General features: G+C 38.7%; 2 protein-coding genes across 3 annotated transcripts; one reads left to right on the top strand and one right to left on the bottom strand.

Moving 5' to 3' along the window:
• Nucleotides 1-201: 201 nt before the first annotated feature.
• Nucleotides 202-12,205, bottom strand: LOC121858043. 2 transcript variants are annotated; one of them, XR_006087329.1, is made up of 6 exons: nt 11,903-12,205; nt 8,052-8,184; nt 7,220-7,351; nt 6,136-6,310; nt 4,488-5,913; nt 202-4,450 (listed from the first exon to the last, which is right to left on the bottom strand). XR_006087329.1 is itself a non-coding variant. In XM_042354283.1 (5 exons), exons 1-5 carry the CDS (start codon nt 12,199-12,201, stop codon nt 5,141-5,143), a joined length of 1,512 nt encoding a protein of 503 aa, XP_042210217.1. In that variant the 5' UTR covers nt 12,202-12,205; the 3' UTR covers nt 202-5,140. The 2 variants fall into 2 exon arrangements, 1 of the variants encoding a protein (XP_042210217.1); XM_042354283.1 differs by having other exon boundaries at nt 202-5,913.
• Nucleotides 12,206-13,492: 1,287 nt separating this feature from the next.
• LOC121858036 (early nodulin-75-like) lies at nt 13,493-14,428 on the top strand. The gene has a single exon (XM_042354276.1). It carries the CDS (start codon nt 13,493-13,495, stop codon nt 14,426-14,428), a length of 936 nt encoding a protein of 311 aa, XP_042210210.1.
• Nucleotides 14,429-16,603: the final 2,175 nt, after the last annotated feature.

Below are 16,603 nucleotides of genomic sequence, written 5' to 3'. Positions count from 1 at the left end.
ATGCAACCTTTCTGTCCTGTACGGTACTGTACTGTGTTGTACTGCACTGTACTGTACTGTGTTGTGCTGTACAGAGGTACTGTGTTGCACTGTATAGGGGTACTGTACTGTGTTGTGCTGTACTGTACTGTGTTGTGCTGTATAGGGGTACTGTACTGTGTTGTGCTGTACTGTATTGTACTGTACTGCACTGTATTGTACTGTGTTGTACTGTACTGTACTGCACTGTACTGTGTTGTGCTGCACTGTACTGTGTTATTATGGTAAACCTCAACCTAATTTAATATCCTCAAACAGTTGTAACTTATTATCATACATAAATTATCTAACATAATTGTGGCACAATGTGGTGAAGTGTGTTGTGAGGTATATTGTGGCGAAGTGTGTTGTGGTACACCAGTACAGTACTGTCATACCTGCAGTTGTCACCTGCTGTGGTTCAAGTCATAACACAACTGCTTCACGAGACAAACTTTATCTTAACTTTCTTCTCTTTATTAACATTTGTGGAGAGAGAAGTAATTAATACACAACAGAACAACAGTTTCTCCAGGACTCAGGAGTCTCCTACACTTAACCTAAAATTAAAAAAAAAACATAAATTATTTGAAGTATGACCAAGGAGTCTATACTGTAAAGAGATGGCTCACTACATTGGGTGAACTCATTCACCCCGACTGTGGCCCAGCCAAGCACAAACAATAAATGGCAGGCAGAGATTAAAGAGAGGGAGACGCACATTTCAATGAGTGTTGGCCGGAACTCCCCAATAGCCAGAACTGAAATTTGCTTGGAATTTCTCTGGGAAATTTCTCTCAGTTCTGGGTTTTGGAATGATTCTATGAGGTTGAAAATCGGGCACATTTTCTGGAAAATTATGAGCAAAATTCTAGAAACTCTCTCCAATATTTTTTTTTCTGGGTTCTGAAAGCAAATTCCAAGGATGAAATAAAGCAAAAAATTCCAATAAACTTTTCCCAGTACTGTACCCGGAAAAATTTAAGGGACGGGGGATTTTTTCTTGGTCTGATGAGTCGCTTCGTTCCCAGAAATCTGTCATTCCTTGGAGTGCTCTACACCAACTGCTCAGACTAATGGGGATATCAGTGTATTTTACCACCTACAATGTGTTATAATGATTGTTCCAACAACACGAAAAGGAACAGAAATCTGTCTTTATTCAGATTACCAAAGGAGCCAAAAAGAGCGAGTCATAAAGCTACTTGTGCCAATGTTTTTATGAGCTCTCTCTTCATTTAATGTCTTCAGTATTGATAATTTTCTACTCTTCAGAACCTTTAGTGAACAACAGATTATCAACAAAATATATTTATAAAGTTAGCAGAATATTGTTGGATTGTTGAAAACATAAGGCTGGAACTTTGACATTTTGGCTCAATATTCGTTTTTAGACCCCAACGACTTTTTGATGAAATGATGTTTTGCTGCATAGTTCGATGTTTTGAATGGATTACAACTCATCCCTTATGAGTCAACATGAACCCAAGAAACAAGTGTGAAATTCATGAAAACCTAACCAATCCCAACCTAACCTATGAAGGCAATTTCACTCAATTTTTCTTACTTTAAATCACTGATGATTCAAGAAAAATTCCATGTGGCAAGTGGCATACAGAAGCATAGTCTACATACATGCCTATCTAACTGTAAACCTGCATGACAATTTCACTGAATAAATATTATTTCAACATGGAATAATGTAGTCTGATCTTCAAACTTTTTCCACAGTAGGAAACTAATTTTTACAGCTAGTCATAAATTTCCAGCAATACCTTGGTAGTTGTGGGATGGAAGCTGTACAGTACTTTTTTGTTAAATGTTGGTCATCAATAACCTCGTGAAAAAGTACAGTAATGTTACTGCCAATTCTTTTACCGACTTGTAAAAACACTGATGTTCTTTATATCATTAATAACTTGTTCAAAACAATTACAACAAAGTGCATTGGTTTACTTTGTGATTTTTTTCTTCCAAATTAACTGGTGTAAAGCTGCAGCTGCCACCACTGCTCTTACTGAACAACCGAAGGAAGTATATTCCCTTTAAGTAAGCAAATATTAGTGCATTGTTTTTTGGCAAAATCATCAATGTGTTGCTATGAGACAACATTCCTAGACACCTAAACATTGATGTCCATAACCTACTGACTACTTGGCGGTGCCACCTTAGCGGGAGATCAAAAACTTAACACTGAGTGAGCCATCCTCCCAGAGCATAGACTCTTTGATATGATTTAGTGAAGTAAAGAGTAAAACACAGTAAAAGGTGTATTACCTGTTGGCCCTGGACACTGCCAACAATATTTTCCTTTCCTATTTTACAGTTTATTTCTTTATGACATCATATTAATATTTTATTGAATATCTCTAAGTGTTTATAATGATTTTTTAAACAATGGTAAATGTTGTAAAAATTATTTAAGATGCTATAAATGTAGAAAGCAATTATGTGTTCAAAACAAACTTGAATCTGTATTGGAGGACCGACTGTTACACATGGAAAAGATGTCCACTTAGTCAAGAGTGTGATACTAAATCCTTACTATCTGTCAATTAAAGTACCACTATAAACCACTGATGTACATTGAGGTCTCCATTAACTCAACAATTCTTAACCAGAATTAAACAATATCTGTGTCTGAGACTAATAAGACTTGTCTATTATTATTATCTCTACAGCATTCTCTCATTTCTGTTTACTACACCCAGCCCAACACTTATATTACACACACTTTTTTTTTATTTACCTTTCGACACAATATTGTTCTACTGTTCCCTATATTCTGGTTTATTTTGTGATGTCTCTGTGATCAAGGTCCAGTTCAGTGATAATTCTGTCCGGCTAAGGAGATTTTTCACAAGTAACTGGAATGATGGACTGGCCACACACACCAATTAAACTGGTTACAGGAGAACTAACTGTAAACATGAGTGTGTCTGTGAAGCCCAGGGAAATGATGATGAAGGCGAACAACCCACATCCAGGTAGTTACTGACGACGATATTGTAAATGTAAAATATGTTCACTGAGAAAGTGTCAGAACCTACTCTAGCACAGCCATTGTTTCCTTATCATTAAGGGGTATTGGGGTTATATTTACTACTACCTCTTCTTGCTCAAACAATCCCATGGGAGCCAAAAATATATATATCTTGCCTCATACACTTGATCAGCACCATATCTACTTTATCTGTTAACTAGTTTAATAGTTTGCCAGTACAGTACTATATTGTACAACAAATATGTGATTTTCAACAGTATCAAAAAGGAAAAAAAAGTATGAAATATTTTCTTTATGGTTGAGGTGAAGAATCAGGTGACCTGCAAGTTTACCTGCTTGAACAACTTATAGACAAAGCCAACTGGCTCTGTCCAGTGGCCAAGAGTGTTAAGAGGCATGGCCACTGTCTGTCTCAGTTATGTCCAGGGGGCCAGTTGTGTTATGAGGGATGGCCACTGTCTGTCTCAGTTATGTCCAGGGGGCCAGTTGTGTTATGAGGGATGGCCACTGTCTGTCTTAGTTATGTCCAGTGGGCCAGTTGTGTTAAGAGGCATGGCCACTGTCTGTCTCAGTTATGTCCAGGGGGCCAGTTGTGTTATGAGGGATGGCCACTGTCTGTCTCAGTTATGTCCAGGGGGCCAGTTGTGTTATGAGGGATGGCCACTGTCTGTCTCAGTTATGTTCAGGGGGCCAGTTGTGTTATGAGGGATGGCCACTGTCTGTCAATGTCAGGTAGAGTTAACACTGTAAAGAAGCATTAATTCAGCCACACTAAGGTTCATGAGGTAACCTTCTATTCTGCTGACTTCACGAGAGAGGTGGACCACTAGTATGCCACGATGAACCCTCAAACTAGTTCACTTAATTTGAATCCTTCAGACAAACTTGAGAATCCAGCCACAAGCCTCACATTTTCCTGCCAATGATGAAACACACCAAGAGGAGTTACGTACCTACAGGTGGATCCTTTGTTTTATAGCTAACAAGTTATTAAGCATGTGGCCTGTAAGTGAGGGATGATGAATTTGGGGGCGCACCAAGGAAGCAATAAACATCCTTGACAAGATGTCCTTCACCTCCTATCAAGGAAGACTAGTCCTCTGGTCATCACACTCACTCACTCACATCCACCTACATACTGGATAAATGTCCATCATCCCTCTATTAATAAAGTGAAGTTCATAAAGATAGAATACACTATCTTCAGTTGTCTGTAAGTTACAATAATGGGAAAGTTCCCTTCAAGGCATCAATTTACACAAGTTAAATGGAAAGTTAGAAATTCATGTACTTCTCTGCTTTGCCTCACAAAAAGGCCGATACAAATGTCTTCAGTATTCTATAATGACTCATATATAATAAACTAATACTACTGGATATGTTCTTCACTGCTGGAGGGAGTAAATCACCAGGCTCAAGGGGACTCACCTTAACTCAACACACAGGTGCCACCAATGGGACTCACCTTAACTCAACACATAGGTGCCACCAATTCAATGTTTGTATTTTGTGACACCACTAATTACTACGGTACTGTACCAATTTCCTACTTATGGGGAAAACCATTTTTTATTTTGGGGATTATTAAATCAACTGCCACATTTTCAACATGAGAAATTTTTAATTTGTAGAGAATATTTGGGTGGATGTTATGTAGAGAAGAGCAGACCTGGTGCCAGGCAGGGAAATGTGAGGTTTGGTAATACTCTCAAGTTTATATCTGAGGGAGCCAAGTCCAGCTAACTAGTGGATGGGTGTGTACTTGGTGACTCTCAAAACAATCACTAGTTCAAGGTTGGAGTCTTCTTTTATTTTGTAAAAGAACGTCACAAGGAGAGAACAATTGTGTGTCACCGTCAGACCTCTTCACCGAGGCCTCCCGCTGCTCCATAAACTCTGGTGTGATTGGATGAGTGTCAGTTAACAGTGATCCAGGTGGGACAGTGGTGCCACCTCAAACACCATGGCCTCTTAAACAGTATAGGCCCTGCTCTGTGGGTCATCTTACAGGTCACTTGATGAATGATCTGTAGGTCATACAAAATCCTTATACATTACTTCACTAAAAATGCCACCAGTATACATTATAATGTGCCACATTATAATGTATTAAGACGGTCAGTACATGGCGTGGTTGTGTTGAGGACCAGCGTACGTGACCCCGACCCCGCCCTGAAGTAAGTGAGGCTGACCTGCAGGTCCAGGAGCCGTCTGTGCTACAGAGTGAGACGGTACGATAGAACCCGGGTTAAACTGCTGCATGTTGTGCTGGCCGGGGAAGTTGCCAGACTGAGTATTGGCCCCCTGAACTCCTCCTCCCGAAGACACGGGGAGGGATATGAGGTTTGACATGTGACCTAAGGAGAGGTAGTAGGAAGGCATGTGACCACCCATGGAGTGTAAGTTTAAGGGCAGCGGCTGGGGCTGTTCCCCGCCCCCACCGGTCTGGAGGTTGAGAGGCTGCTGTTGAGGCTGCTGAGCAGCTGCTGTGGGGTTGAAAGCTGCTCCAGCGTGAGAGTTATTCCCTAAATGCTGGAGACCAAGAACACTTAACTGGAGGTTTGGTGGGAGGGTCGGGGGCTGCTGACCCATGTACCCACCCATCTGTGTGGCCGGGGCGGCCGACACCGCCACACCCAGGGAAGATGTGGAGGCATCGATGGGCGTGGCGTTGCGAGCGACCTGGTTCTCCTGTGGACGAGGCCGTGGACGCGACTGTTTGGTGGTCTTCTTCTTGGTGGCCTGCAGAGCTCCCGACGCTTCTAAACTCTTGCGTAAATCTGACAGTTTCCTCTTGACTGTGTTGAAGTCCATTGATTTGAATTCCTCATGAAACACTTTGAAGTAGAGCCATGACTTCACCTTGGCATCATAGTCCTTAATGACTTTATCTGTAGCAAGAAAACAACAACAACTTCAGTTTTATATTCTGTAGCTTCAGTACTGTACCGTGTTCCTGTAGCAGAGATGTTCTATTATAAAAGATATGGTTATACTGAACTTAAAATATGGCTGTCTTCTTTATTACTATAATTCTCCTGCTACTGTGTGTGTGTGAGGGGGGATGGTTACCATGACAGTGACATGACAGGTACAATATATACAACACTCACCTGTCTCTTGGTCAATAGCTTCAGGTTCATACTGCTGCAGGAAACTCTTGTGTAGTTTGGATATGTTAACATCAGGACCCTGGTTCTTGTCTGTCTTGATATAGTCACTACCGTTGGGCCCCGACAACATTTTTAAGATGTGATGCTTGATCAGTGTCACCAACTCCGGCGTTACCTGTCAAGTTAACGATGAAATATTAATACCATTATAGTACACTAACCTGACCCGTAAGCCACGCCCCTGATTGGTTCATAGAAAATGTTGGTGTAGCTGTCCATATATTCATACAAAATATGTTCACAATAGGTGTAAGCAGACCTGTTATTATCTAAAATAATGTTAAATAACTGGACCATCAAAATGAAAATGATTTCAAGACATTAGCATTTCAGAGAGGATGTTAAATGTTTTAATATTTATACTGTACTGCACTGTACTGTACTATAAAGTACTTTACTGTACTGTACCGCACTGTACTGTACTGTACTATACCGTACTGTACTGCACTGTACCGCACTGTACTGTACTGCACTGTACTGTACTGTACTGTACTGCACTGTACTGTACTATAAAGTACTTTACTGTAGTGTAATCAAGACTGTACTGTACTGAGCACTGGTACTGTACTGCACTGTACTGTACTGTACTATACCTACTACTGTACTGCACTGTACTACTGCACTACTGCACTGTACTATACACTGTACTGTACTGTACTGTACTGTATTGTACAAGTACTTTACTGTACTACTATACTGCACTGCACTGTACTGCACTGTATTGCACTGTACTGTACTGCACTGTACTGTACCGCACTGTACTGCACTGTATTGCACTGTACTGTACTGCACTGTACTGTACCGCACTGTACTGCACTGTATTGCACTGTACTGTACTGCACTGCACTGTATTGCACTGTACTGCACTGTACTGCACTGTACTGTACTGCACTGTACTGCACTGTACTGTATTGCACTGTAAATAAAGAAATGGTAATTGCTACAAAAAATTAAGAAAAAAAAGATACAACAAATTCTATTAACATAAGTCAAATATTGGAGCAGGAATAAAAGACTCACTCACCTTCTTAGGTCGGTTGCGATGTCTTCCCCTGTTGTCTCTGGGAAACAAGATGTTCTGCTCATGCTTTATACACAGTGTTCTGATCTTCTTATCTGATATACCGTGGATGTTGGCAAAAGCTTTCTTACACACCTGAAGTGAGAATGTTAAATCACATAAACATATTCAATGTTTATCTTTACTGAATGGTTTATGCTGTGGTGTTGGTAAATGTTTGTAATTATCACTAAAGCTCCGTGTAAATTTCTTCTATAGGGATCTAACTTCTTGTGCCTATATTATATCATTGTGGGAAGGTTTCTCATAACACCACACTTAACCTCATAACACCACACTTAACCTCATAACACCACACTTAACCTCATAACACCACACTTAACCTCATAACACCACACTTAACCTCATAACAACACAGTTATCCTCATAACAGTGTGAGACATGACTTGCTACAGTTTAAGACCTGACCTAACTTGACCTGACCTTCTAGTACACTATGGCTGACAGGTGAAAGTGTGAGACATGACTTGCTACAGTTTAAGACCTGACCTAACTTGACCTGACCTTCTAGTACACTATGGCTGACAGGTGAAAGTGTGAGACATGACCTGCTACAGTTTAAGACCTGACCTAACTTGACCTGACCTTCTAGTACACTATGGCTGACAGGTGAAAGTGTGAGACATGACCTGCTACAGTTTAAGACCTGACCTAACTTGACCTGACCTTCTAGTACACTATGGCTGACAGGTGAAAGTGTGAGACATGACCTGCTACAGTTTAAGACCTGACCTAACTTGACCTGACCTTCTAGTACACTATGGCTGACACTCACCTGTATCTCTTTTCCTTTAATACGAATATAGTATTTGTAGGAACAAGTTCTCCGCTCAGAGACAGGTTTACGCTTACGCTGTATATCGTGGCGGCGGATGAGACCATACAAGTAGGCGTTCTGCTCATCATAGCTGCAGGAACAAAGGAATATTATCAATGTGATGCAAGAATAATAAACTTCTCTGTACTGCACAATGTAACTTCCTCCATCTTTTACTTTATAATGTACTGTTTGCCTAAATTACTTACTGTATACGATACAAGTTTGGAAAATAATGCACTTGACCCGGCACTAAACGAGGCTACTTTTATTATTGTATTTGGCCCATGTTATTCACCACAGTGGCTCTCTTGCATAAAGTGTTGAAGATATATATAGTTTGGTCTTTGTTCAAATAAAAAAATATATATTTCCTATATCCTGGTAAAAATATTTCCTATATCCTGGTAAAAATATTTCCTTTATCCTGGAAAAAATATATAATTTTTCTTGTTTTATAGTTTTATATAATACCTGTACGTTCAGTATTGTTAAGCCACATTATTTATATACCGTACTGTAGAGTGGCATAAGCGTTAAGGAGATTGTTTTTTTCTGCAAATTCACGTATTTTTTCAAGCATTTAAATTTCAAAACAATTTAATAGTTATTTTTTCTCAAAGAAACCAAAAACACAGTAATTGGGGAACGTTCATGAAAATACTGTACACAGATTGGCATATGACTTCTGAGACACAAATTCGTGAGGTCAGCCTGTAAGTTTGAAAAAGGCTGACAAGCGTCCTAATGACTCTGGGTAAGGCAAGGCTTCGAGGAGACAAAGTTAAACATTGTTAAGCATTAGGCTTGTTATTATTATTGTGGGGGGTGGGGGGGTTGTTTAATTTTTTTTATGTATTTAATTAGTGTAGTTTTAGTAACATAATAATATTAGGGTATTTGTTGTTCTCAACATACTGTATTTAATCTTTTAGGTAAAATATTGGGGTCTTATTGTTGTTTGGAGCCGTATATCATGTACCTGTAATTTACTCCCTGATAACTGGATGGTTTTCAAAGTGCCTGACCCATTAGAGGTGGTGAGAGATGCCTGTGTTGTCTCTCTCGTTTAAATCTATTTTAATCATGTGATTTATATCATAACAACTTTGGTGAAAATATTGTTATTATTGTTAATATTATTATTATTAATATTATTATTATTAATATTATTATTATTAATATTATCTTATCTTAGGTTTTCTTAGGCAGGGTTGTATGTAAAGGAAGGAAGATCAGTCATTATTATCTGGCTGGCTGGGAAACATTATAGCAGTGACGGTCGCTTGGTAGATGCACAATCAACAGTCATGCACAACATGGCATCGGTTGTGAAGAGAGTGGGTGAGAGTTGTGCAGTAATGTCTCCGTTAGCCGGAATCCCTCAAACCCGGAACTCTCTGACAGCCGGAATTTAAATTTTCTCGGAAAATCATTCCCAAAGCTTGATTTTTCCAGAAAATTCCTGCTTTGGGAACGATTTTCAGATCGGTACATTTTCTGGAAAATTACGAGAACATTTTCCCGGTACCCAGAAAATTCAGGTTTGCTAAATGAAAATCGGGGGCATTCTCTGGAATTCCAAGACAAATTTTCCAGTACTGTACCTGGAAAATTCCGGGGATGAGGGATTTTTCCTGCTTTGAGAGAGTCGTCTAGTTACCCGGAAATCTCTCATTCCCAGAAGTGCTCTGCACCAATTGTTCCGGCTAACGGAGATATCACCGTATTTACTGGACAAAACTTGAATAGGAAAAGTGCTGTTCCTCCAGCAGATCTGATTTATTCCTGAGATACGAAATGCTTCCTTCTATAGCCCTGACTTCTATTTGCGGTATACACCTCTATCATATCGCCCCTCACTCTATGTCTCTCGAAGGAGTGCAAATTAAGATGCTTTAACCTGTCTCTGTACTCAAGGTTCCTAACGCCCGGGATTAGTCTTGTCATTCTCCTCTGAATTCTTTCCAAGGATTCTATATCCATTCTGTAATACGGTGACCAGAACTGAACTGCATGATCCAAGTGAGGTCTCACAAGCGCAAGATATAGTTTTAGGATGACCTCGCTAGTCTTGTAACTAACACTCCTTTGTATGAACCCAAGTACTTTATTAGCTTTGTTTCGAGCAAATACACATTGTTTACTTGGCTTAAGATTCCTACTTATCATTACTCCTAAATCTCTCTCGCAGTCGGATTTCTCAATAACATCGTTGTTCATCTGGTATCTGGTTTCCCTGTTTACATCTCATATACAGTACTAAGTACTTTACATTTGTCCACATTGAATTTCATCTGCTATTTTTCAGATCATTCAAAAAATTTGTTTAGATGTTCCTGTAGTTTTGCGGAGTCCTCGTCAGATTTAATTACACGTCCTATCAGCAAATTTACTTATGTTGCTGTCTATGCCGATATCTATGTCATTTATGTATATAATAAATAATAATGGTCCAAGTACTGAGCCTTGCGGAACTCCACTTGTGTCATTGCTCCAATTGGATTTAATGCCGTTAATGCTTACTCGCTGTTTCCTGTCCTGTAACCACGCCCTAATCCATTTTAGAATATCACATTTAATGCCATGAGCCTCCACTTTTCTTATTAGTTTTTCGTGGGGGACTCTGTCAAAGGCATTGCTAAAGTCAAGATATATCACATCATAATTGTGCCCCTCGTCCACTGATACCAAAACTGATGAAAAGATTGTTAATAGATTAGTTAGACATGAACGCCCGCTTGTGAAGCCATATTGGGAATCATTGATCAACTTGTGCTTCTCCAGGTGATTTCGAATAGAGTTTGAAATGATTGCTTCCAGTAATTTGCCTACAATTGATGTTAGACTGATTGGACGGTAGTTAGAGGATAGTGATCTATCTCCCTTCTTGAAAATTGGTATTACATTCGCTATCCTCCAGGATTCTGGTACTACACCCGTTTTTAAGGACATGTTAAACAACTTTGCTAAGGGTATACTAAGCTCTTCCTTACATTCCTTTAATACTCTGGCAAATATCTCATCGGGATCAGGTGACTTATTAGGCTTTAGTTTGTCTATTTGCTTACTAACATCGTTACTAGTCACTACTATCTCGCTTCACTATCTCTGTATATAGTCGGTGCCTCGGGTATCATGTTTAAATTTTCGGTGGTGAAAACTGTTGAAGAACATTTATTCAAATTATTGCTCATTTCTCCGTCGTCATCAGTTAGCTCGCCGGTATCTGACTGTATTGGTCCAATCTTTTCTCGTGTTTTAGTTTGATACATTTGATAGAATCCCTTGGGGTTTGTCTTTGCCTCCCTTGCTACCGGCCAATACCTTATAGTAGCCTCGGAGGTAAACTTCACCACGATTTATTCTCCTACCTATAGCCTTCCTTTGGCCAATAATATTCTTTAAATAATTATTTATCCATTTAGGGTCATTGTTGTTTGATCTGAGTTTTCTGTATGGTATGTTCTGCCTTTGTGACTGTTTACTTCAGTACACACTGTGACTGTTTACTTCAGTACACACTGTGACTGTTTACTTCAGTACACATTATGACTGTTTATTTCAGTACACACTGTGACTGTTTATTTCAGTACACACTGTGACTGTTTACTTCAGTACACATTATGACTGTTTACTTCAGTACACACTGTGACTGTTTATTTTAGTACACATTATGACTGTTTACTTCAGTACACACTGTGACTGTTTATTTTAGTACACACTGTGACTGTGTTAGTGTGACTGATCATTGTACATACAGTAACTAATGACTCACATGCTGGTAGTAATAAAGAGAAGCACCTCACCTGTTGAGGGAGTAGTAGCCGTTAAATATAGCATTACGGTTGTCGTCGGACACTGCCGTAAAACATTTATTCTTACAGTTACAGTCCGGACCTATAGCGCGAGGCCCCACCAACTCTCCTTTAGTGTTCACGTACGCCTGGCCAGAGAGAATTGCACGTTTTCTCTTCTCTTTTTTCCAATTCTCTGGGTTTCTAGTCCTCTTTTTCTTTTCTTTGGGTGACTCTTGTTGGACAGTGTTTTGGGCAGGAGGTACAAATGTAGGTTGAGGTACCATGGAGTGGTAGAAGCTGGAAGCCATGTTGATATTTACAAACACCTGTCCAGCGTCCCAACACTCTCTCAACAACCTCTACCTATTATTGCACTTTTAACTTATTCTCAACTAAAAAATCCATATTTAATGAGATATATACAATAATTTAAAATAATATAATTAATATCCTCCAGATTTTTAGTTTATAAATAATTTAGGTATATTTTAACCTTATTTAAGTCGCGTTAAATGAATCGGACAATATATAAACTCCGCCCTTATCATGACGTCATTGAAGTCTAGAGCTATGATTGGTTAAAGAGCTGCGATCTAGAAAGTCCTTTGTTAGAGGTTGTAGGTCAATACTGGTGTTTCCCTTCTTCCCTCAACCACCCTTCGCCTCACCCGTCAACACAATAAGGACATATGTTACTACCGAGGTAAACACAACCACGTGTGTCTCAACCTGCTCAGTCCTCTTACTATGGCACCAGTTATATATATGGTGCTTATAGCTTTAACCTCTTCATATATCTTATTAACAGACAGTTTTTATATAATTTATTCATATTTCTTCATATATCTTACTAACAGACAGTTTTTATATAATTTCTTCATATTTCTTACTAACAGACAGTTTTTATATAATTTATTCATATTTCTTCATTTATCTTACTAACAGACAGTTTTTATATAATTTCTTCATATTTCTTACTAACAGACAGTTTTTATATAATTTATTCATATTTCTTCATTTATCTTACTAACAGACAGTTTTTATATAATTTATTCATTCTTCTGTATGATTTTTATTAGTGTGTAGTAAAGGTAAAACATTATTTTCAGTACGTTTTACCATTATCATACTTATATTATTTATAAATAATATCTTCCATTATTATACAACCGTAATTATGTATTGCTGTTACTAGTGAAAGGTATAAATAACAGACTTTAATATTCTGTTGTTTTATTACGAAATTAAAAACAAATATTTATGGCATACATATTCCTGTCCTAAACTTAGGTTCACATTTTTACATTACATACCAAAGCAGCGTATAATACATCTTTGTTTGTTATAATAATGCATCTACAAATTAATGGAGTGAAAGGGAAGGTGTGCACATCCCCCCACAAGGCTGACCATCATACTGCACATGTGTGATAATCGTCCTCACAGTCAGACACACTAACACCTGCCCCGTAATTTAGGCTAAACTCTGCCAAAATTCCACTTATGTTCCTTATTATTATATTTAGAGTTAATATATTTGACTGGGAATATTAAATATGTACAATACAGGCTGAGACTGATGGTTATAGCAGCAGCATAATGGTACACTACAAGTCTGTACCACTGAAACACATGGTACACTACAAGTCTGTACCACTGAAACACATGGTACACTACAAGTCTGTACCACTGAAACACATGGTACACTACAAGTCTGTACCACTGAAACACATGGTACACTACAAGTCTGTACCACTGAAACACATGGTACACTACAAGTCTGTACCACTGAAACACATGGTACACTACAAGTCTGTACCACTGAAACACATGGTACACTACAAGTCTGTACCACTGAAACACATGGTACACTACAAGTCTGTACCACTGAAACACATGGTACACTACAAGTCTGTACCACTGAAACACATGGTACACTACAAGTCTGTACCACTGAAACACATGGTACACTACAAGTCTGTACCACTGAAACACATGGTACACTACAAGTCTGTACCACTGAAACACATGGTACACTACAAGTCTGTACCACTGAAACACATGGTACACTACAAGTCTGTACCACTGAAACACATGGTACACTACAAGTCTGTACCACTGAAACACATGGTACACTACAAGTCTGTACCACTGAAACACATGGTACACTACAAGTCTGTACCACTGAAACACATGGTACACTACAAGTCTGTACCACTGAAACACATGGTACACTACAAGTCTGTACCACTGAAACACATGGTACACTACAAGTCTGTACCACTGAAACACATGGTACACTACAAGTCTGTACCACTGAAACACATGGTACACTACAAGTCTGTACCACTGAAACACATGGTACACTACAAGTCTGTACCACTGAAACACATGGTACACTACAAGTCTGTACCACTGAAACACATGGTACACTACAAGTCTGTACCACTGAAACACATGGTACACTACAAGTCTGTACCACATCCACTGCATAAGTCAAGTAATGTTTTATTCTTTACTTCAACAAAACATTGACAAAATAAAACTGCATCATGTCCGCTGCTTTTGTGCCACATAAAATTATTAGTACAGACTCCTACTAAATTTTTACTTACTCTAAAATAATTCATATTGACAAACAAAAGTGTTCCTAATAATGTGATGGACACGCATAGGAGAGAAGAGAATAAATTGAGCACCAAAGTTTACAACAATAAAGATGGACTGATAATGGAAGATAATGCAACATTCACTATTGCATTCATTTTGGCTAGGGTACTCCTCAAAAACTTTAACCTGGATGCCTTTCAAATACAAAATAATAATAATAATAATTATCACTGAACATTTCCACCATACATAAATATACACAAAATTCATAAACCAAATACAGAGTGATCTTACAGAAAGCATATATACATAAATAGTGTGTAGAGATCACTTTGTACTGTAGAGTGAGTTAGTTGATAATGAAGGAGACAAGAGGAGGAGGAACAAAGGTATTAGCTGCCACTTATATAAGGAATATCTCAGTCCAGTGATCCTAGGACACTCAGCGTTGATAATTATATACTTTCACTGTGTACAAAGTTCTCATATTAATGCCTTCACTACAGGGACGCCATTTTTAATATATCAATTGGCTAACACCTTCGGCTGAGGAGCGACACAGTACACGAGGGCCTAATCAAATCAAATCATGATTAAAATCGGACCAAACAAATGCCCTGGACACTAACTTACACTCATACACCACCAATGTTTTCATATACTGTACAGGGAACTCAACTTTTATCAATGTTGAAACACTGTCACGGTGTACAGTTGCTTAAAGAACACCCTCGACGCTTGGCAATATCTGGTAACTATTAGTGGCTCATATGTGTGTGATTGACCAATACCTGGTGAGTGTTGCTTCACATTATAAATTATGTCACAATAACCCAAGAGAAAAAACTATAATACAAAGAAAATTCTGAGCAATTATATGTTAACATCACAACCGTCATACCTACGTGAAGCTCAAGTGCAATCGCGAACAAAATTCTTGTCTCCTCTCCTCTCCTCCTGATCCACAAACCCCGAGATTCAGACTCATGAGTCTGGATCTCGGGTCTGGATCTCGGGGTTGGTGGTTCAGGAGAGGGGCCAGGATTTTTGTTAGTGAACGTACTGTACATGAGGCCAGGTACTGACAAGAGTGACCAGGGACATTTGTACACAACCGAGCCTGAAGGATAAGAGAAGCTCACATCTACAGCTGCTCTAATGCTCCCTGTAGGGATTTATTTTCCTGTAAATTATATGGTGAAAAATATTGCATGTGTATTAACCTGGTTTACAATGACTAATTACACTTTGTAAAGGCATCTGAAAAGTCTTAACACCGTAACTGAATCAATAAAAGTCTCACGTGTTGAAGTCTGTCACGAGTTTACATTTAGGACAAAAAATAATGTTTTAACACACACAAGGTTTACTCTCACCTCCTCAAACCTTACCCCCCCCCCCCCAAAAGGAACTATCAAGGAAGAAAAAATAAAAATAAATAATTGCAGCAAATAAGTTGATACTGATGAGTGTGTGAGGAGAAGAGGAACATCTTAACCTACAACACTACCTGAACTAAGACCCTACGATACATTCCTCAACATTCACCACAGATAGTAGCCATTTATTATTTTCTTTTACACAAACTGTACCTCAGAAAATGGTGCAGTGATGAACATACTATTTCAGTTTCAACAACTGCAATATCTTTATTACAGTACATACTCCACACACAGCTGACCGGCCCTCACCTTTAAAACAATCAGTGTTCCACCAAAATTGATCTGTAAGTAATAATAAAAAAAAAATAGATAATACTTATACTGTATCAATCATGCTGCTGCTTTCTTTGGGGGTCATAAATAACGCCATCCCCGTAGAGCAGGACACAGCTAACATGTTCAAGTTTCTACACAGACCACCATTACAAATATCGCCAAGACCCACAGACACGAGAGAGAGAGAGTTTACAATAATGCCCAACTGACTGGCTGTCAAACATGGCATGAGGTAATGGTTTAGTAAGCACTGGGAACATTTCTTTGTTCAAGTACAATATAATAAAATATATATATACTGTATATATTTATATACACGGTACAAAATGTGAAGAATAAAATGGGTACTAATTGTTGTTCACGCACGCACGCACGCGCACGC

This window comes from Homarus americanus, unplaced genomic scaffold (genome assembly GCF_018991925.1).
Source record: "Homarus americanus isolate GMGI-L3 unplaced genomic scaffold, GMGI_Hamer_2.0 scaffold19794, whole genome shotgun sequence".
Lineage (NCBI taxonomy): Eukaryota > Metazoa > Arthropoda > Malacostraca > Decapoda > Nephropidae > Homarus > Homarus americanus.
The sequence above is the reverse complement of the archived record's forward strand: the minus strand, read 5'-3'. Positions and strand labels throughout refer to the sequence as shown.

What these genes read in the sequence shown, in the direction of transcription:
- LOC121858043 (XM_042354283.1), bottom strand. Translation starts at nt 12,201, where the DNA reads ATGGCTTCCAGCTTCTACCACTCCATGGTACCTCAACCTACATTTGTA. An exon ending in GGCTACTACTCCCTCAACAG is followed by an intron (nt 8,185 to 11,902) that starts GTGAGGTGCTTC and finishes TTGTTCCTGCAG; the next exon opens with CTATGATGAGCAGAACGCCT. An exon ending in ATCGCAACCGACCTAAGAAG is followed by an intron (nt 6,311 to 7,219) that starts GTGAGTGAGTCT and finishes TTAACTTGACAG; the next exon opens with GTAACGCCGGAGTTGGTGAC.
- LOC121858036 (XM_042354276.1), top strand. Translation starts at nt 13,493, where the DNA reads ATGGTACACTACAAGTCTGTACCACTGAAACACATGGTACACTACAAG.